Raw genomic sequence first — 21150 nt, forward strand, 5'->3', positions numbered from 1 at the left:
GGAAAGAGTCATGTAGAAGAGTGGGGCAACGAATGGCCTGGGGAAGTGTTTTGTATAATAATAGTAGAGCCTCCTTGAGGTTAGTGGGCTTTAATTGTTTAGTGACCATTTCCTTCACAGAATTCCAGTAGTAATATTCTACATTATTCATTTGGCGCATAACACGTTACATCCTGTTTTCATTTATCTGTTTTTGAGAGTCCTACCTCTCTTTTTCTTCTAATTATACCTCACATGTTTCCGAAAAGGGGCTGAGACAATTTACATACAACAAAGAATTATTTAAAATGACATAAATGATGGCTTCAGAAAAAAAAAAAAAAGTGTGGGCCAGTGCTGCTGACTCTGTGGGGTGGTCTATTTCTCAGGTGCAAAGTTATCAAGTCCACAGGGTTAATATACTAAACCCACATCTTCCAATCTGGCCCCTACCAATAAGAAAGGTGGTATTTGGCCCCCACAATTACTTTTTATTTTATTTCTCGATTATTCAGAAGCTGGCTGGTGAAGCCACTCATTGGAGATTCCCTTTAAGACTTTAAGAATTTAGGCCACAAAGATGAAGGAATGTTCAGAGAACATTTAAGAATAGAGGATATTTTGCTGATGGAAACCATGAATTCTAGAGGACTCAAGAATTTAGAAAGTTGAGGAAGACAAGGCATCAGATTAGGAGATATACAGAGCTGTATAGGGATGAGAGTCCAGGTGATGAGGGGTGGCTGGGAGTTTGGGGCTTCTTGTAGTGAATGACCAAAGCAGGGACAAGGTGTGAGGAGAGTGATATGGAAGGTCAACAAGGCAGAAGCTGTGTACTGGAGGCTGTGGTGCACGGTCCAGGTTCCCCCTTTCAGTACCAAGACACTTATTCCCTCAGCTGCTGGGAGAAGCCAAGGACCTGAGTTCCCCCAAGGATATTCTCCTTGGCTGAAGGTAGATGCCTTGTCCAAGGCCATGCCTCCCTCCCTGGGGGCAACCCACACCCAAAAAGGTGAAAGTACAAAGGCGCAACACCCCTGCCTCAATTCAGGACATCTCTGAAGGGCTGTCTGAGCCTCAGAGCTCCCCAAAGATCTGCTGAAGCTTCTGCTGCATCTGCCTCACAGTTCAACTCCTCCTTTTGCTCCTTCTTGCTTTCTCCACTCCCTTACAGGTGTTATACCCAGAAGCACTCACCAGTAGACTTCCTGCATGGAAATCTCTATTTCAGAATCTCTTTCCTGGGAAACTTGCTCTATGCCAATTGCTAACAGAAGTGGTCCTAGGAAGCAAAATCTGAAATGAGATTTTGGAGCTGGATTATAAACCAGCCAACTGGCAATGAAAATGTCATCTGGTGGTAAGTGGAGTATTGAAAGCGCCTAGCATGCTGTAACTGCACAAAAGTTAAAACTTTCATCAGTGGAGAGGTTGGGATGGGATATCCATAGAAGGTAATGAGGGCATTTTTCAGGCCTTTAAGAGGTTACAGAAAGTTGTAATGGATTCAGAGGGCTGTTGCTGGGGACTATTCCTGTCCTGGAGAAATACAATAAAAGGTGTGAAGGTGATTAACTACCAATCTAAGACAAACTGTGATTTTCAGAGGGCTTCCCTGGAAGCATATAAGACAGATGTATCTCCTGTAGTCACAGGATAGAAAAAGCAGAGGTCAGGCCCAGGATTTAATTATGAGGGAAATGGAGTTTCAGAGAAGGGTGAATTCTCATGGCAATTCTGCTTTGCCAAAGTTAAGGCCTTGATTGAGAAGAAATGGGACACTGCGACTGGCAATGGGGACATCTGGGTCAGTGAATTTGAAAATATCAAATTCTGAGTTCCCCTGAATGCTTTGCGCCTGCAGAGGAGGCCGGCCCCTCCTTCCTAAAGACTTGTGTTTCACCCTTGCTCAAAGACAATTCGGGGGCTTCTGTTATGCAAGACACACACGCAGCTTGTGAAATAACTCCCCTCTTGGGCATCAGAACAATAACTAGAGTTAAGTCACAAAATAACCCATTTAGGGGAGTGTTAAGACTAAGGGAAGAAAGGGTTTATATCCTCAAGGATATAAACCTCAAGGAGGTATAGGATCCAGCCAAGAGGTGTTGGCAGAAGCTGGAAGACTATGTTTGGGAGTGGATCCTGAGGGCACTGGATCAAGAGGGGCAGAACATGAACTTTGGTAGAGTGAGTTTACTGATGTGGAAACCTTTTCCATGATACAGGATTTAATGCCCAGGCAGGCTCTAGGACACACATTACTAACACAGTGCTAGGTTGGCTCTTGGAGGCTTGGAGAAAGTGATAGCACACACATAGTGAAGTAGATATACTGAACTGCCATGGCAGGTGGTGGACAAAGGAAAAAAAAGACTCAGAGAGGTGGCTTGAGTGGGCAGTGGCAATGGCTTGGGTGGTTGGTCAGGGACCAAAAGGAGAAACATTGGAAGATAGGAGACAGCAAAAACTGGGGAATTGAGGGATGCACTGATGGGAGTGGGCACAAAGTGTGAAGAGCTGTGTATGACATGTTAATTCCATCCAGAAAACATCTACCACAGAAAATGAATTAAACAACCAAGTAGACAGAGTGACCAGGCTAGCGGACATCAACCGGCCACTATCATTACCCACATTAGTGCTGCTGGCACAAGTGGCCCACAACAGAGAAGGCTTTTTTGTAGGGATGAAGCTATGCATGAGCCCAACAGAATGGACATCCACTCATCAGGGCTGATCTAATTGCTGAATGTACAACTTGCCCCAGATGCAAGTTGTCATGGCGAGACCAACCAACCACTTGGTGGTAAGCCAACTACATCAATACTCTTTAGTCAGCAGGTCAGTGATTCATCTTGACTGGAATTGACACATATTCCAGGGTTTTCCTTTCCTGACTGCAGGGCTTCATTTTCCAAGGACTTCAAGAGGATCTGAGCCAGTAAAGTAAGAACTCACATAATATTGCATCAGACCAAAGGACATGCTTTCAAACAAAGGTGGTACAGAGGTAGGCATATGACCATGGATTCCCTGTTCCGATCAGATACTAAACCACCCAGAAGCTACTAACCTTCCTAATAGAATAATGAACAGCTTGGAGATTATATCCTGTGAGGATGGGGTACCATCCTCCAGGATGCAGTTCACATCCTGAATCAATAACTGTTATATGGTGCTATGTCCCTAACAGGTAAAATACAAGGTTATAGGAACCAAAGACTGAAAGTAGAAGTGGCCCCATTTATCATCACGGCCAGTGACCCACTTGGAGAGTTTTGTTTCCTGTACCAGAAATTAACACCCTGAGATCTAGAAGACATGGTTCCTAGAAGGGAAATGCTTCTGCCAGAAACACAGTAAGATCATTTTAAATCTATATGTGCCCATTCAGTCACTCCTGGCTTTTTGTGTCAAGGAAAGGAGTCCACCCACTGGCTGGGTATTTGACCCCAATCACAGGAGGAGGCAGGACTATAGATAAAACATGAGCAGGGCTACAGAGAAAACTTGACCAACATAATTAGCAAGCTCGACCTTAGAATAGCATCCTAGATTCATCAAACAGAGAATGCACATTCTTTTCTAGCACACACAGCTGTTTATAAAAACTGATAACATGTAAAATCAGAAGAAGTCTATTACACATATACAAAAGAGTTGACAGCATATGGATCAATGGTTTCCAAACATCTTTGGTCGTGTACCTGCAGTGTTGCAGTTTCCCTGGGAAGCCCACTCTGAGACGGAGATGACTGTGCAGATTGTTTAGGGAGGGCTCTTGGGATTAACACCTGTGAAGGAGAAGGGAGGAAGCAGGAAGGAGCAGAGAGAGAAGTTCAGCTGCAATTGGATACCAACGAAGGCCCCAGCCCAATGTCCTTGGGAGCTCGCGAGCTACGTCAGCCCTTCAGAGTTGGGGCAAGAAGATCAGGTGCTTACACTCCTGAGTTGAGCAATCATTGAATACCAGCTATTTTCTAAAGTTAATTTTTATTGGAGTATAGTTGCTTTACAATGTTGTGTGAGTTTCTACTGCACAGGAAAGTGAATCAGCTATATGGATACATATATTCCCCTCTTTTTTGGATTTCCTTCCCACTTAGGTCACCGCAGAGCACTGAGTAAAGTTCCCTGTGCTATACAGTAGGTTCTCATTAGTTATCTATTTTATACATAGTATCAATAGTGTATATATGTCAATCCCAGTCTCTCAATTCATCCCCCACAACAAGCTATTTTTGGAAAAAGTTGTGACTTTGAGCAAGGCAATCCCGAAAGAAGGCCATTTTCTGGTAACACTCCTACCAACTTGGAGAATAAAATTTTCATTCCTAAAAGAGGATCTGGGTAGCACATCACATAAATTTTGAGTATACGTCTCTAATACATAATAATAGGATGTTTATAAATTATATACTTTTACTATTATATTGACATATATGACATTTTAAACACAATAACATAGAAGTTTATAAAGAGTGAGACAGTGATGAACTAAACAATGTATTAAAACATTTTGCATAGGTGATGGTTTCATACTGCTATTCACTAAGATAAGACACAATACACACTTAGGACAGGCAGACTTCATCATGAATGGTAGGTTGTAAGTCAATATTTCTAACAATCTTCTTGATAATTTCAATTTTTTGGCCAACTTCTTACCTGATCTGACTCCTTTGCTTGCATTATTTGTGTTATCTTCAACTGTTCTTTCTTTCAAAGATTATTTTTAAGGGTGCTTTCTTTGAAGGAATCTTTTGTGAGGGTTAATTTAGTTAAATTAAATAATTTAGTCTAAATATCCACTTAGCCCAGCATACATAATTTGCAATATTTCTCAATATGCTAAAAGCAAATGTAAGAGGGAGGATGCCACTGTCAACCTCTCTACATTTTGGAACTCTCCCTCTTCCCTCAAGACACTCCCTTCCTGACATGTGGCTATCTGAGACACAACCTGGTGAGGACAGCAGTGTTCTTATCTACATGAAATATTAATAAAGATTAATCTCTTTTTTTTGTGTGTGTGGTACGCGGGCCTCTCACCGCTGTGGCCTCTCCTGACACGGAGCACAGGCTCCGGACGCACAGGCCCAGCGGCCACGGCCGACGGGCCCAGCTGCTCCATGGCACGCGGGACCCTCCAAGACCAGGGCACGAACCCATGTCCCCTGCATTGGCAGGCGGACTCCCAACCACTGCGCCACCAGGGGAGCCCTAATCTCTTATTTTTTAGACAAAAATAAGTAGCAAGAGTAGTTGTAAATATTTTCTGTCTGCACCTCAATGGATCGTCTTTCACACCATCTTCGGTAGGGACACCCCATTTTAGAGATCTCTGATCTAGTGAGCGGGTTTGTGCACCCCAGATCCAGCACCTCCCTTTCGGTCAGTGCTGAGAGATATTGCTTCTTGAATTACTCCTCTTTCCATCTTTCCTTCTGATAGCACATACTTTGTTAGTGTTTTTATCTCTAATCAGGTAGGAGTCAATTTGAGGTTTAAGTAGGCCTGTGAGACTCTTTCCTACTAAGCTGATGTAATCCTTTCTGCTATCCCTTTCTCCTTGTGGTCTAGTTTTTAAATTATGTTCAGGTTCTTGGTGGTGTCTCCATGAATTGCCTACAACAATTATATGTGAAACATAACATACAAGTTTACTAGCAATTCAACATCAAGTTGAAAAACACATCACACTGGCAAAAAATTGTTTTTCTTAAAACAAGAAATCCTGTTTAATGATTAGATTCTCAAAGCTGCCTGTGTGTCAGAATGACCTACGGCACTGAGAAAAACAAAAACAAAACAAAACAAAACCCACTCATTCTTGGACCCCACCTGCATTACTTAGGGTCAGCTATGAGGAATTAAAGAACCACAATAACAGGGTCTTACCCATAATTGGAGTTGATTTCTCTCTCACACAAATGACTGTTGGAAGGCAGAGTAGCAACTCTGCTCCATGAGGTCTTGGGGGACCAAGCTCTTTGCCGCCTTCCTTTCTGCTATCCCTAGGGAATTTTGTCCTTGTGGTCCAGTATAGTGGGTTGACCTCCAGCCTTCACATCTGTGTTCCAGGCAGCAAGATGGAGGAAGGAGAAAAAAAAGAAACAGGAAAAGGATGCATATCATCTGATCCTTAAGGTAGTTTCCCAAAGTCTGCCATGTGACACTGCCACTTACATCCTATTGTCTGGATCTCAGTCACATGTTCACAACTGGATGCAAGAGAAGCTGACAATAATACTATTTATTCTGAACAACCAAATACTCAGCTAAAAATTGAAAAGTTTATTGCTGGAGAAGAGAAACTTTGGGAGACAGCCAACAGTCTCTGCCAAAACTTACAAATCAGCGATTCTTTAGGCCTTGGCGGTCTTCAGGAATCCAAGTGCACTTATGATTTGGTTGGAGAAGGTTTTGCTGTACCCCATCCTAAGGGATGTCCAGAATTAGCAACTGCTTCTGTGCTCTCTTAGAGAAGGTGGAAAGATGGACACAAGGTCGATTGCATCAGCTCTGTGCCTGTCATTTTATCAGATGCTTTCAGGCATCACTCAGCTAGGCTATTTTAGGTTTGGTGAAAGAGAACAAATAAATATTACAATTAAAATACCCTGGAATTCTTTTGACAAGAATTAAAAGCCCTGTTCATCTCTCTCATGTTCCTCTTTCTCAGGATGCTAGAAAAAAAAATACTAAGAAGAACAGACAAGACGTACAGTTGACCCTTGAACAAGGCTGGGGTTAGGGGCATTGACCCTTCTCCCAGTCTAAAAATCCACCTATAATTTATAGTGGTCCCTCCATATACATGGTTCCTCAGTATCTATGGTTCCCCCGTATCAGCAGATTCAATCAACTGTGAATGGTGTAGTACAAAAGTATTTACCATTGAAAAAATGGAATTTTTCAAACCTGAGCTGTTCAAGGGTCAAATGTAATCTTTTCTAAAAATTTGGTCCACTGGAGACACCAATCTAAATGGAGACTTTCCCTCTACTTTTGTCAACTTTGTTTAGAGAGATACTTACAGCAATAAAGAGAAGAAACGGTTTGAGGGCTTGAAACCTCTACACGGTGTGCCCTGGAAACCATACTGGGTGTTGCACAACTCTACAGGGTACTGTTCACATTATTTCTGTGTGAACGGCAGCCCCTTGGAGCAGGGTATAAATGGTGTCCCTCAGAGTTGTGTAAGGTTGCTGTCCTGCAGGGAAGCAGTGTAACTTGTCTGTTAATATCGAAATACAGGTAAACTGGCAAAATAACCGTGTGGCATTGACAGTCCCAAGAAGAGTCAAAGACTGTTCTGTTCTTGGAGAAAGCTGTTTTTAAACATAGTCCAGAGAACTTGATTTATATTAATTTCATCAGTGGCTACCAAGAGGGTTCAGCTAATCTAGTGAATCTGCAACATTTCTGAATTTCTAGGTGTCTGGTTTTTTTTTGTTTTTTTTTTTTTTTTCGGTACGCGAGCCTCTCACTGCTGTGGCCTCTCCCGCTGCGGAGCACAGGCTCCGGACGCGCAGGCTCAGCGGCCATGGCTCACGGGCCCAGCCGCTCCGCGGCATGTGGGATCTTCCCGGGCCGGGGCACGAACCCGTGTCCTCCGCATTGGCAGGCGGACTCTCAACCACTGCGCCACCAGGGAAGCCCTAGGTGTCTGTTTTAAAGACAAGTGTAAGACCCTAGAAATTTCAGGTTTCTACAGTGCTGTGGAATATGAGTTGCATGCACATTTCTGTCACATCATTAATCAGGGGAGTTTAGGATCCCTCACTTTATTTCTTGCGAGCACACCTGTTCCTGCTGGAAATGAATAAGTAGATAGCAACCGCAGCTGCACGGTGGCTTTCCTGATTTAAGGAACGTAATTAGCCTCATCTTTAAAGCTGGAGTATTATGGCAAAGCTTCAAGGGTGCCTCTAATATGTAGCTCTTGTCAGAGTCAATTACCATTAGAACATATTTTTAACATGTCATTTAGAATGTGTTTTTTTAAAAAAATATAGTTTTAAAATTATTGACAACAACAACAACAATAAAATAAGTCTCTAAGCAAGTGCATTTTCAATAATGGGATGGGATATCCTGGGAAGGTTTCTTCATATTAGCCACTGTTGTTTATGGGACCCAACAGTTTTAATCAGTCTTGCCTCCTTTGACACAAAATAAGGATAATTGAACTCATGCTTCTTCTTCCCATTTTATATCAATATATAAAGTATTGGTCCTTAACATTTATTGGGTCATAGACATGTCAGAGGATACAATGTAAGATATGGCACCTTTTCTAAGCAATGCACTCAGATACATATACACAAATGTTAGCATAAAATTTCAGGGATTATTGACTCAAAATCTATTCATAGACACTCTAGTTTCAAAACCCCAATCTAAAGGAGAATGTAGGATGAAAATAAGTTTTAAGAACTAAAAAAAAAAAGAGAACTCAAAATTGAAATCTACTCAAGGTCTAAAGAAGAAAAAGTTGATGTGTGTATGAATTTGAAATAAGTTTACATTAATTTGAAACTAAGACACTTTGGAGACAGAGTTACTATTTTCAGGAATTTTTTTCTATTGATGTCTTTAATTTCAAGGACCAATTTATATAAAATCCAGCAATACACATCTCAAAAATTATTCTAAATTGAGCTACAACTCAAAGCACACTCTAGAAGTTTTTTTGGTTTGTTTTGTACAATGGAAAACTTATGCTATATTCCTTCAAGATTTCTCTATCAGAACTTTTGGTAATTTTGTTTGGGTTCACTGGTGAAAATATTGTAAAAAATCCAGTTCATTTACATCATCCTGAAGGACAATAACCTAAGCCCATTTGTTTGTTTGTTTACTTATTTATTAACTGTATTAAGATATAATTCACATACCATACAGTTCACACATTTAAGGTATACAAGTCAATGGTTTTTAGCAGATTTACAGAGTTATGCAACCATCACCACAATAATTGCAGAACATTTTCATCAACCCAGAAAGAAACCTTGTACCCATTAACAACCACTCCCTATTCCGCACCCCCAATCATTCCAGCCTTAGGCAAGCTGTAATCTGCTTTCTATCTCAATAGATTTGCCTATTTTTTCACTTAGCATAATATTTTCAAGGTTCATCATGTTGTAGCATGTATTAGCACTTCATTTCTTTTTATGACTAAATAATATCCTATTGTATGGCTATTCTACATTTTATTTATCCATTCATCAGTTGATGGACATTTAGGTTGTTTCCAATGTGGGGCTATTATGAATAATTCTGCTATAAACATTTGTGTACAAGTTTTTGTGTTGACTAGCCCCTCAACATTTAACCATACAAGGCAAAAAGTAAAAAGAGTTCTTATAACAAAATTAAACAAAATTTATTTTACAATAATTTTAGACTTGCTAAGCTTTCATACCCAACATCACAAAGGCATATCATGACCGGGAAATGCATCATGACTTTATCACAGAATGAGAGGAGGTTAGATCCTTGAGATCTCTTCTTACACTAAGTCAACAACTTAACTACTTTCCATTACTTCTGTCTGACTAGAAGAGTAAATAAAGACCAGGTTGTGGACATCCGGTGGTCTTGAGGAAATTATCATAAAATGTTACTGAGCCTCTTGCAAGCAGCAAGGACAACTGTGCACATGGGCCTTGGACAGAAGTGTTATACTGAGCATGACTTGCCAAGCTACCCTGACCTCCCTATTCTGGTCTGAAGTATGTGGTTTCCTCACCAACTCTCAATTGTGTTTCGCCTAAACTTCAGCACTGTTCTGCCATTGATACTCTGCCTCTGACTACTGCCTCTGCCTCTCCCTTGGCAGCTTTCCAAGCTCACTCATAGAGACCCTCACTGCTGACTCTACCCTGCCAACCATCTTCACTCCACCTCTGAGACTGAAGTGATATGTATCATAGGCTTCCTTGCTGGATTAATGCCCCTCTGGACTCTAGGTCTGTCAAGAGCTGTGCAAGATGCTCAGGGGTGCATGATGAGTGTCTGTTGAATGAAGGGTCCATAAGATTTCCTATCAGTGCTACGTGTGTGAGGTTGAAAGGACTCAGAATGAATTTATACATGTATCAGTGAATAATTAATGACATATTTCTCCAATGATCAAAGAACTTGGGGACCTCAACTTATTCCTGAGGCTCTTTCCTTAGTGATTATGGTGTTAACATAAGTTTATTCACTGAGATTGAAATAATTTATCTGATAGGGACAGATTCCCAGGCATAGGAAGCACATTCCTAAAGATCTGACCCATTAGAATCTTCATCCGACAGAAGACCCAAAGAAGAGTTTTAGCTGGCCAATTACTTCTTTTGCTTTGCATTTCAGAGCAATCTTACTTTGGATCTTTGGATTTAGTTTCACTGAAATTCAATGAGCATTACCTGATGCCAGCATGTGAGGCAAAACCTGAAAGACTGAATCACAATTTACTGCTGGGGGGTCCTGCCAAGCTTTGCCACTCTTTCAGAGGAGGGTTTCCCTGGGAAGCCAGTTTTTTCAGATAGTCACAAGGCTCCAGTTGGGGAATATCAGGATTCTGCCGGTGATATTTCTGCAACTTCTCTACCACTGTGGGCAACCCAACTGTGGAAGCATAGAACATGGGCCCACCCCTGTGCCTTGGCCATCCATACCCGTGTAAATAGACCACATCAATGTGCTCTGGGGTAGCCGCCATCCCTTCTTCCAAGATGCGGAATGCTTCACTGATGAGTGAATATAAGCAGCGCTCGAGGATCTCATCCCGGCTAATGATACGTGGTTCAATGTGATAGGTTTCTCTGTACTGTGTCAGAAATTTGGAAAGCCAGGGATTAGGTTTGTGAATCCTACCTAATGGCTTATCATAAAGGTACCAACCCTCACCTGTCTTCTGGCCAAATCGTCCTGATTCACAGAGCATATCAGGAATTGGGCAATATCTCCAGCTGCCTCGCTTTCGGGAGGGAGTTCCTGGAGGCAATGTAGGCCCAGTAAGACCTTGCTCTTTTCGGGATTTCCAACCTACATCCAACCCAGCAAGATCAGACACTCTAAAAGGTCCCATTTTGAAACCAAACTCTTCCAGCACCTGATCTATCTCCTCTGGTTTACTGCCTTCTTCCAATAAGAAATATGTCTGATTATAATAAGGCTTCAACATTCGATTCCCAACAAATCCAAAACAATTTCCTACCACTACTCCAATTTTGTTAATCTTTTTTGATAAATTCATAATAGTGGCAATGGTAGTGGGGGAAGAGTATCGGCTGGGAATAACCTCTAACAACTTCATGACGTGAGCTGGTGAGAAGAAGTGGGTGCCAATGACCAAGTGAGGACGATCGCTGGAAGAAGCAATCTCATCAATGTCCAGGGCTGAAGTGTTGGTGCACAGAAATGCTTCTGGCTTGCACACGGCTGACAGTTCAGCAAAGACCTGTTTCTTCAGGTTCCTTTCCTCAAATACTGCTTCAATGACTAAATCTACACCACTAAGCTCTTTTATAGATGTAGTTAACCTGGGTTTTGGTCCTGACCAAGGGTGGCCACTCTGCTGCATTTTGGACACTTCCTTTTCTAAGATGGAGGTTATTATCTTGTTTGCAGTCTCTAGCTGCTTCTTGTCTGATTCTACAGCAATCACAGGGATTTTGGCCATTGCAAAAGATATGGCAATGCCTCGGCCCATTGTTCCCAAGCCTGCAGATAAGAGTGAAGGAGAAAAAGAATGATTCAATGGTATTGGGAACTGAGAAATTACTCAGTAAATGGAAGGCTTCTGTGGAAACGTGGCATTCAAAGGTACAAATTCAAGGACTACAAATGGATTGAATACTAGTTAAGGCTAGGCACTGTACTAAGTGATTCAGAAGGTATAACAGTAAGTAGGATTCACACACAAACACACACATGCTATTAGAAATAATAAACAAGTTCAGCAAGGTTGCAGGATACAAGATCAATATACACAAATCAATTTTATTTATATATCCTAGCAATGAATAATCTGCATATGAAATTAAGAAAACAATTCCACTTATAATAGCATTAAAAAGAATACTTCAGAATAAATTTAAGGAAGAATTGTAAGACTTGTACACTAATAACAAAAGAACATTGTTGAGAGAAATTAAATAAAACCTAAATAAATGGAAAGACATCCCATGTTCGTGGATCAGAAGACTTAATATTGTTAAGATGGCAATATTACCCAAGTCAATCTGCAGATCCAGTGCAATCACTATGAAAAATCCAACTGTTTTTTTTTGCAGAAATTAACAAGCTGATCCTACAAGTCATATAGAAATACAAGAAATCCAGAATAACCAAAACAATATAGAAAAAACAAAAAGAACAAACTCTTTCCAATTTCAAAACTTTTGACAAATCTACACTATTCAAGACAGTGTGATACTGGAATAAGGATAGACATATAGATCAATGAGATAGAATTGAGAGTCCTGAAATAAACTCATACATTGATGGAAAATCAATTTTTGACAAGGGTGCCAATATAATCCAATGGGGAAAGAATAGTCTTTTTCAACAAAGGTGCTGGGACAACTGATATCCATATGCAAAAGAATTTTGTTGAACTTCTACCTCACACCATATACAAAAGTAGATCAAAGTGGATCACTCAAAGTGGATCAAAGACCAAAGTAAGAGCTAAAACTGTAAAACTCTTATGAGTAAATCTTCATGACCTTGGATTAGGCAATAGTTTCTTAGAAATGACACCAAGAGCATAAGCAATAAAAGAAAAAGATAGATAAATTGGACATTATCAAAATTAAAAACTTTTGTGCTTTGAAGGACACAATAAAGAAAGTGAAAAAAACCCCATAGAATAGGAGAAAATATTTGCAAATCATATATCTGATAAGGTACTTGTATCAGAATATATAAAGAACTCAAACTCGACAATAAAAAGACAGCTCAATTTAAAATTAGGCAAAGGAATCTGCAGCAACATAAATGGACCTAGATATTCTCATACTGAGTGAAGTCAGACAGAGAAAGACAAATATCATATGATATCGCTTACATGTGGAATCTAAAAAAAGGGTACAAATGAACTCATCTACAAAACAGAAATAGAGTTACAGATATAGAAAACAAACTTATGGTTACCAGGGGGTAAGTAGGGGGAGAGATAAATTGAAAGATTAGGATTGATATAAACACACTACTATATATAAAAGAGATAACTAATAAGGACCTACTGTATAGCACAGGGAGCTCTACTCAATACTCTATAATGGTCTATATGGGAAAAGAATCTAAAAAAGAGTGGATATATGTATAAGACTCACTTTGCTGTACACCTGAAACTAACACAACATTGTAAATCAACTATACTCCAATAAAAAATTTTTTTAAATAGAATAAAATTAGGCAAAGGATCAATTAAACATTTCTCCAAAGAAGATACACAAATGGCCAATAAGCATATGAAGAGATGCCTAACATCATTAGTCACTATGGAAATGAGGATCAAAACCACAATGAGCTACCACTTCATACCCACTAGGATGGCTATAATTTAAAAAGACAGACGATAACAAGTTCTGGTGAGGATGTGGAGAAATTGATACCCTGATTCACTGCTGGCAAATTGTAAAATGGTGCTGTTGCAGTAGAAAACAAGCTGGAAGTTCCTCAAAATGTTAAACGTGGAGTTACCTACGATCCAGCAATTCCACTCCTAGGTAGGTAGGTAGGTAGGTAGGTATACACATAACCCAAGAGAAATGAAGACATACATCCACACAAAACTTGTACATAGATGTTCATAGCAGCATTATTCAAAATAGTCAAAAATAAGAAACAAGCCAAATGTCTATCAACATGGATAAACAAAAGGTGGTATGTCTCTCCAGTGGAATATTACTCAGCTGTAAAACTAAATGGTACATCCTATAACATGGATGAGCCTTAAAAAACATTATGCTAAGTTAAAGAAGTTGGATGCAAAAGTTTACTTGTTATATGATTCCATTTATATGACATGTCCAGAATAGGAACATCCATAGAGACAGAAAGTAGATTAGTAGTTGCCAGGAGCTGGGAGGATGGGCAATGAGGAATAACTGCAAATGGGTACAGGGTTTCTTTTTAAAGTGATGGAAATGTTCTAAAATTTTTTGTGGCAATGGCTACACAACTTTATGAATATCTAAAAACCACTTAAGTGTACTCTCTTTTTGGTGACAATTGTTACTATGTCTTTTAAAAATGTTTTAATTGCGGTAAAATACATTTAACATGAAACTTAACATCATAACCATTTCTAAGGGTACAGTTCAGGGGCATTAAGTACATTCACAGAGTTGTGCAACCAGCACCACCATCCATCTCCAGAACACTTTTCATCTTGCAAAACTGAAACTCTGGACTTCCCTGGTGGCGCAGTGGTTGAGAGTCCGCCCGCCGATGCGGGGGACACGGGTTCGTACCCCGGTCCAGAAAAATCCCACATGCCGCGGAGCAGCTGGGCCCGTGAGCCGTGGCCGCTGAGCCTGCGCATCCGGAGCCTGTGCTCCGCAACGGGAGAGGCCACAGCAGTGAGAGGCCCGCGTACCGCAAAAACAAAAAACAAACAAACCTGAAACTGTACTTATTAAACAATAACTCCCCATTTTGCCCTCTCCCCAGCCCCTGGCAACCATCATTCTACTTTCTATCTTTATAATTTTGACTACTCTAGTCTTTTTCAACAAAGACTACTCTAGGTGCCTCATATAAGTGGAATCAAATATTATTTGTCCTTTTGTGACTAGCTCATTTCTCTTAGTAGAATAGCCTCCAGGTTTATTCATGTTGTAGCGTGTATCAGAATTTCCCACCTTTTAAGACTGAATAATAGCCCTTTGAATATATATATGTACCACATTTTGTTTATTCATTCATCTGTTAATGGACATTTGGGTTGCTTCCACCATTAGTCCACTATTGTGAATAATTCTGCTATGGACATGATTATACAAATACCCGTTTGAGTCCCTGCCTTCAATTCTTTTTGATATACCCAGAAGTGGAATTGCTGAATCATATGGTAATTCTAGTTTTAATTTTTTGAGGGATTGCCATACTTTTTTTCAGCAGTTGCAGCATTTGATGTTGAATTGTACTCTTTAAATGGGTGAACTTTATGACATATGTTTCACCTCAATAAAACTGTTATTAAAAATATGAGTAGTACCAACCCTCAAGGAACTTATAATCTAGTGATGGGAAAGAAAAAGGTTCATAAATATCCACCCTTAAAGGTAAAGTAAGTGATGAGAGAAGTTCAAATTTCTTTGGTGATTCAAAGGAAAGAGATTATTTTTGGTTGGATGAGTCAAGAAAAACTTCAAGATAAAGATATTTGAAGAAATATTTAAAGAAAGATCAAACTAAAACAGTGAAATTGGAGAAGTTGAACCACCCAGCTGGGGAAGGGAAAAGAAAAGTGAGAAATATTTTTTTAAAAGGCAAGAAGGATGGAAAATGTAGAAAAATTATTCGATGGCAAAGATGTTGCTATTTCTTTCCCACACCATTTCATTTTCTTCCTGGGCACATAGAAGCCTGTACTTTCTAAACCTCTGGTATCCTGGTACGGCCTGTAACTAATTCTGGTCAAGGGAATGGGGAAGAGGGTGGTGTGGGATCACGACTGGCCCCTAAAATCACCCACAAAATCCTTCATTACCACCTGGGTATAGAGGATGCAGAGGACAACTCTGAGGCTTTGGAGGAGACCCTAGAGCAGATGTTGGCCTGCAGGTTGCATCCAGCCCACTGCCTGCTTTTGTACTGCTGGTGAGCTAAGAATATTTTAACATTTTAAAGAGCTGAAAATGAAAGAATAAGAATATTTTGTGACACAGGAAAATTATATCAAATTCAAATTTTAGTGTCCATAAATAAAGTTTTACTGGAATCAATCACACTGATTTGTTTTTGTATTGTCTATGGCTGTTTCTTTTCTTCAGCTACTTTAATTATAAAAATCTTTCATATTCTCAAAAAAAAACCGGAAAACCAGAAGGCAACAGTCTAGTACAGAAATATACAACCAGAAGATATTACCACCAACCAGGTCCGACAACTAAATCATGTTGGGGATTCTGAAAATAAAAGCACACTAATACAAAGTAGTAAACCAGTGGTTCTTATATAATCAGGGATGGAAAAATGAGTCAGTAGGCCTGGAAAACACCATTCCTGAAAAAGAAACACTGTAAGAATATAAACCATAACTCTACAGTAAAAAGCGTCCAGGACTTGCCATTCAGACATGGGTGAATCTAAAAAGGTGGTGATGCCATCTACTGATCACGTGACCTTTCAAGGAACAGTAAAAAAGCATAGAAACAGTAGGTAAAATGTATCTACATCTCATAAAATTAAAATTTCTCTGGCTAGTTTATCTTTGTATTTACCTTTCTGCTTAAGACATGGAGGTCAGAAGTAACCCACAATGAACCGAGAACCATAGAATATTAACTATTCTTGAAAGCATAAAAACCAACTATAATCCTTACATATGTTCCTTAAATTATCACCAAGTATTATTAATAGTGACCTCTAGTGAACACCTGTAATCATTACACCACAAGTCAAAGTCTCTGTGACTGCTTTCAGTATATCATACTCAACTGAGAATGCAAGACAAAACTGGCCAACGGGACTTGTTAATTTCAGAAATCAAAGTAACTAAACTTTTTAATAGCCACAATTTAAATGTAGAATGTAAGGTTTTAACGACTTCTATCTTCCATATTTTTAACAAGCCATAAAATTGTGCTAGGTTTTCTGGTTAAAGTGATTGCAAATTTGGACCCTAAGGTTAAATCCTGGAGGTTAATTTTATATCAGGTCTGTATTAGCCACATTATAGCTATAATCCACTAACCTTTTTACAGAAACCCTTCCAATTCAAGACTCTGCAAGTTGTATACTGCCAAACATGCCCATGTAGATTTATAAGAGCAGTGTAATATTGATGTACCATATTACTTCCATGAATTCTTAGCTATCTTGCCTTGCTTGATCCTAACAAAGGTTGTAAGCTATGAAATGCCAAAAGAAAAAAGGCCCAAAGCCCGAGCTCCCAGTAAATCAATAGGCCATCTTAAAAGTGTCTTCTGTAACAAGGCTCATACTGAACTCCACTGACACCAGTTCTCTCCCTGTGACACCCAGGACTCTCCTCCCTTGATATGTGCGTGAAAGGTGAAGAAGGACCACTGGAAATAATTTGTTTAGGATCTGTATCTTATAAAACATTCTTATAGATTAATACAATGACATCTTTTATATTAAAGAAAGTCAGTACAGCATAATCCAAAACTATCTTTAAATAGTACATTTAAGGAAACTAAGCCAAAAGACTGTTGCATTATGATTTAATCTAATTGCACAAAAATTTGAAATTACAACTCCTCTAGATTTCTAAGAAGAAGGTTATGCATGCCTCCATATTCAATTCTGCATTGTTACATTTAAACCAGATAGTGAATTTCACATCATGATGGATCAATTTAGAATTTCCATGCAACACCTCAAATTATATAAAATGGAAGCAATTTTTAAAGCTTTGTGGAATGTTTAAAGTTCTACTTTGTGCTAAAGTTTCTTTTGTTTGTTTGTTTGTTTTACCAGCAACTTTGGATTATAATGTATCAGGTGGCTATACTTTAAAATGCTGGTCACTGAATATCATGGACTTTGAACTGGCTTCTACTCCTAAAAATGTATCATCACTTAAGTAGACAACCAAAAATTCCCTTCACTTCAAAAGCCTTAAATTGTGTTTCTTACAAAATAAGATTTGTGTAACAAACTGCCTTCTATGGGACCAGAACTATGCTAATAGTGGGTTCAACTATTACACAATTATGTTAATATTTTATTTTCAAAAGCACTTTACAAGAAAATGTAAGTATGGCTTCCAATAGGAATGTTATACCTGGACTTGATTGGTACCAAGCTCAGATTTTAGTTTTGCGAGGAAAAACAGGCTTTCAGGTTAAACAACAATTTGTAACCAAAACTTTAATCCCAAGGATTCTCACAAAACATATTACAAATGACAGCATGAAAAAAAAATCTTGCACAGTAACTCAAAGTTCAGCTCTACAATGTACCCTTAAACTAGCAGGACATTGGTATATTGAATAGTCTCAAATTTCCAAATAATATTATAAAGAGCTATGTATTCATATACAGCAATCACAGAAGGAACTTATGACCTAAAGCAAAGGTAAACTAACTTTCTTGAAACTTCTTAGATTCTAAACCCACCAGACAACCTCTTGTCCGGGGTGAAGACTAGTAGAATTTTTAAACCTCTAATCTAGTTTAAGGGTGCAGCTTTTATTTTTACCTGCTGATTTGTGTTCACAGCAGCTTTTAAAGACTGCTTGCTTAACTACAGCTGCATATCCCAGCTACAGAAAGTCTTTTCAATTTTTGCCAGTTTTGTTTCCATAATATTAAACATCACACTTTAGCTGGACAGGAGTTAGAGGTTTATTATCAGTCTATGCAAGACTAAAAATTCAAAGCAAATTCAATTTTGCATAAGGGAACATTGTAAAGTAACAATTCTTGATATTACATGCCTCATATAATCCATTTCAAACCATAGAGAATTACATCTTTATGTGTCACTGTTCCAAGAGACAAACAAATGTGAACAGCTAAAACATTTAAAAAATGCACCAAACTTACGAAGTCTCAAACAAAACTTGAATTTTCTGTACATACTCCTGTCAAATGAAGTTATTTCCTGTGCACCACTCCTCTTGCAAACTGGTCTTCTATTTCCTTTCATTTGACCTGGATCGGCTAGGAGACCCAGAGAAAGATCAGGGCGGCTTGTGATTTCTCTCCTGGGACAGTGATCTCTCTCTTCTCCTATATCTAGAAAGGGACCTGCTCCGGCTGCGGGAGAAGCTTCTCCGTCTTGGAGATGTGTGGTGAGGTGGAGGACTCCTCCTCCGATAATCATCTCGAGGGCGACGACCCCAAGAACGAGGCGGCCCATGATTTCAACTTCTCTTTTCCCCATTCGACAGGTCCACTCTTACTCGGCGACCACATAGTGTTCTCTCATCCAGCTCTTGGACAGCATCGGCTGCATCTCGGGATCTTCAAATAAAACAAAAGCGAAGCCGGGAGGGTTTCTAGCAAACCACACACTTCGGAGTGGTCCATAATAGCCAAAAGCTTGTTCCAATTCAGCCTTGTTTCCAAGATTACCTACATAAACTTTACAGTCCAACAGACAGGAATCACGATGCATTTCAAGATCTCGGGTTAGAAACGCGAAGGCTCAAATCCACACAGCCTCAGCTGGGTCTTCCCGGTCCCCTCCCGCCTGGCACCCGCAGATGCTCTCGCACACCCGTCGTCCACGAAATTGCTCTATGGCTGTTTTTGTCCTCAATAGCAGAGTTGAGTAGTTGCAACAGAGACCATATGGGCCCAAAAGTCTAAAACATTTACTATCTGGAACTTTACAGAAAAAATTTGCTGACCCTTATTATCCAGGAGGATGGCAGAGCCGCTACTTGGAAAGAACCTGGTTCTAGAATTACTGTGGAGTGAGGAGGAAAATGATCTTTATTGTGCTAAGCCACTGAGATTGTTATTTGTTACAGCAGCAGTTTACCTGTTACCTAAGCAACCCACTGTGGATGTTTTGTGAAAGACATGTATATATAACTCTTCTACACTTCACAATGACTAGCTTTGGGATTGTTTTTTTTTTTTTTCAATTGAAGTTTAGTTGATTTACAATATTCTTTAGTTTTAGGTGTACAACATAGTGATTCAAAATTTTTATAGATTATACTGGATTTAAAGTTATTATAAAATATTGGCTATATTACCTGTGCTGTACAATATATCTTTGTAGCTTATTTATTTTATACATAGTAATTTGTGCCTCTTAATCCCCTGTGGCAATTGGTTTTGAATAAAGAATGTTATCAATAATAAGAAGTCACTGATTTAGTTTCTCTGGAATATATTTAATTTTTAAATTGTATTAAATTATTTAATATAATATATACATTAAATTATTTAAAACATTTAGGTTTCCAAATTTACTAAGCATCTGCATTTCACTCAGTAACAAGAGGGCTGGATAGCTCTCACTGTTGTAGCAGCTTGTATCCTAAACTTTGGCCTGGGTAAATAGGAGGTATATTTGGGGGTTCAAAACCCTGGCCTCCTAGCTTTCAGTCCCAAGCTGAAAATTCCTACCATGTAGAGATTATAAACTCACAGGGACAATAAGGACTAATGAGAAGTTTATGTGAAAGTGCTTTGTAAAGTATAATGTCATGCAGGTGATATCTCAGAACTGAACACAGCGGGGGAAGGAAGCCCACCTGGTGAAGATGGAGCAGAGCTCCTCGGCGCTCACCTCTCAGAGCAGGTCTGCTGATGGACCGCTGGGCTCCAAACAACTCATAATCCAAACTACAAAGTGGGCCAGACTAATGCTTTTTAGAAGTGTCTTAGCTATAACTTTAGATCTTCTTCAGTTCTATAAACTGATACTTTTCATTTAATCACTGAAACAAAATATACATGAAAACAATATCTATTTCTTTCAAAAAGTTCTTAGCTACTAACTTCTCTTTTCACAACCTTGTGGTCTCAAAGTTCTCAAGAACAAAGGGCTGAAAGACCAAACTTTTCACTGTTGGTAATTATGTTTTCATAGGTATATATTGCATTTACATTGAATTTAGTTTCTTAATTTTTCCTCATTAAACACACACAGACAGGGACCAGGCGTCCTGCTCCTGTACCAAATCACTGCCTTTAACTGCCATGGAATTAAATCTAGTCAAGAACCTCTTCTACTCAGAGAAGTAAATACAGGATAAGGGATGCTTTGACTACTGGTTCTGCAGTGTTTGGTCAACTGCAGTCTTCTCCCCTTCTGACAGCCCTGAGAGTCCAGGTGAGGTGGGAGAATGAGAACTTGCAGTTTGCGTTGACCTGATCTGAGAACATAGGCTCATGGAAGTGCAAAGTTGGGCTCACCTGGGGTTTTGCCAGGGGGCATAATGAAAGGATGAGTCATGGCATTTGAGGACATTGGTAAGAGAGTAGTTGAAGTGATGAAAACTG

At 39.4% G+C, this 21150-nt stretch overlaps 1 protein-coding gene and 1 pseudogene across 1 annotated transcript in view; both read right to left on the reverse strand.

Annotated features, from left to right (window-relative positions):
• Positions 1-9229: 9229 nt before the first annotated feature.
• Positions 9230-21150, reverse strand: part of EHHADH (enoyl-CoA hydratase and 3-hydroxyacyl CoA dehydrogenase) — a 49660-nt gene continuing 37739 nt past the window's right edge. Inside the window, exon 7 of the mRNA XM_024767983.1 lies at positions 9230-11706. Within this exon, the coding sequence (XP_024623751.1) occupies positions 10445-11706 (1262 nt within the window). The 3' untranslated portion in view covers positions 9230-10444. The remainder of the gene's footprint in view (positions 11707-21150) is intronic.
• LOC112415151 (serine/arginine-rich splicing factor 3 pseudogene) lies at positions 17888-19804 on the reverse strand (annotated as a pseudogene).

This window comes from Neophocaena asiaeorientalis, unplaced genomic scaffold, assembly GCF_003031525.2.
Source record: "Neophocaena asiaeorientalis asiaeorientalis breed wild unplaced genomic scaffold, Neophocaena_asiaeorientalis_V1.1 scaffold225, whole genome shotgun sequence".
NCBI lineage: Eukaryota > Metazoa > Chordata > Mammalia > Artiodactyla > Phocoenidae > Neophocaena > Neophocaena asiaeorientalis.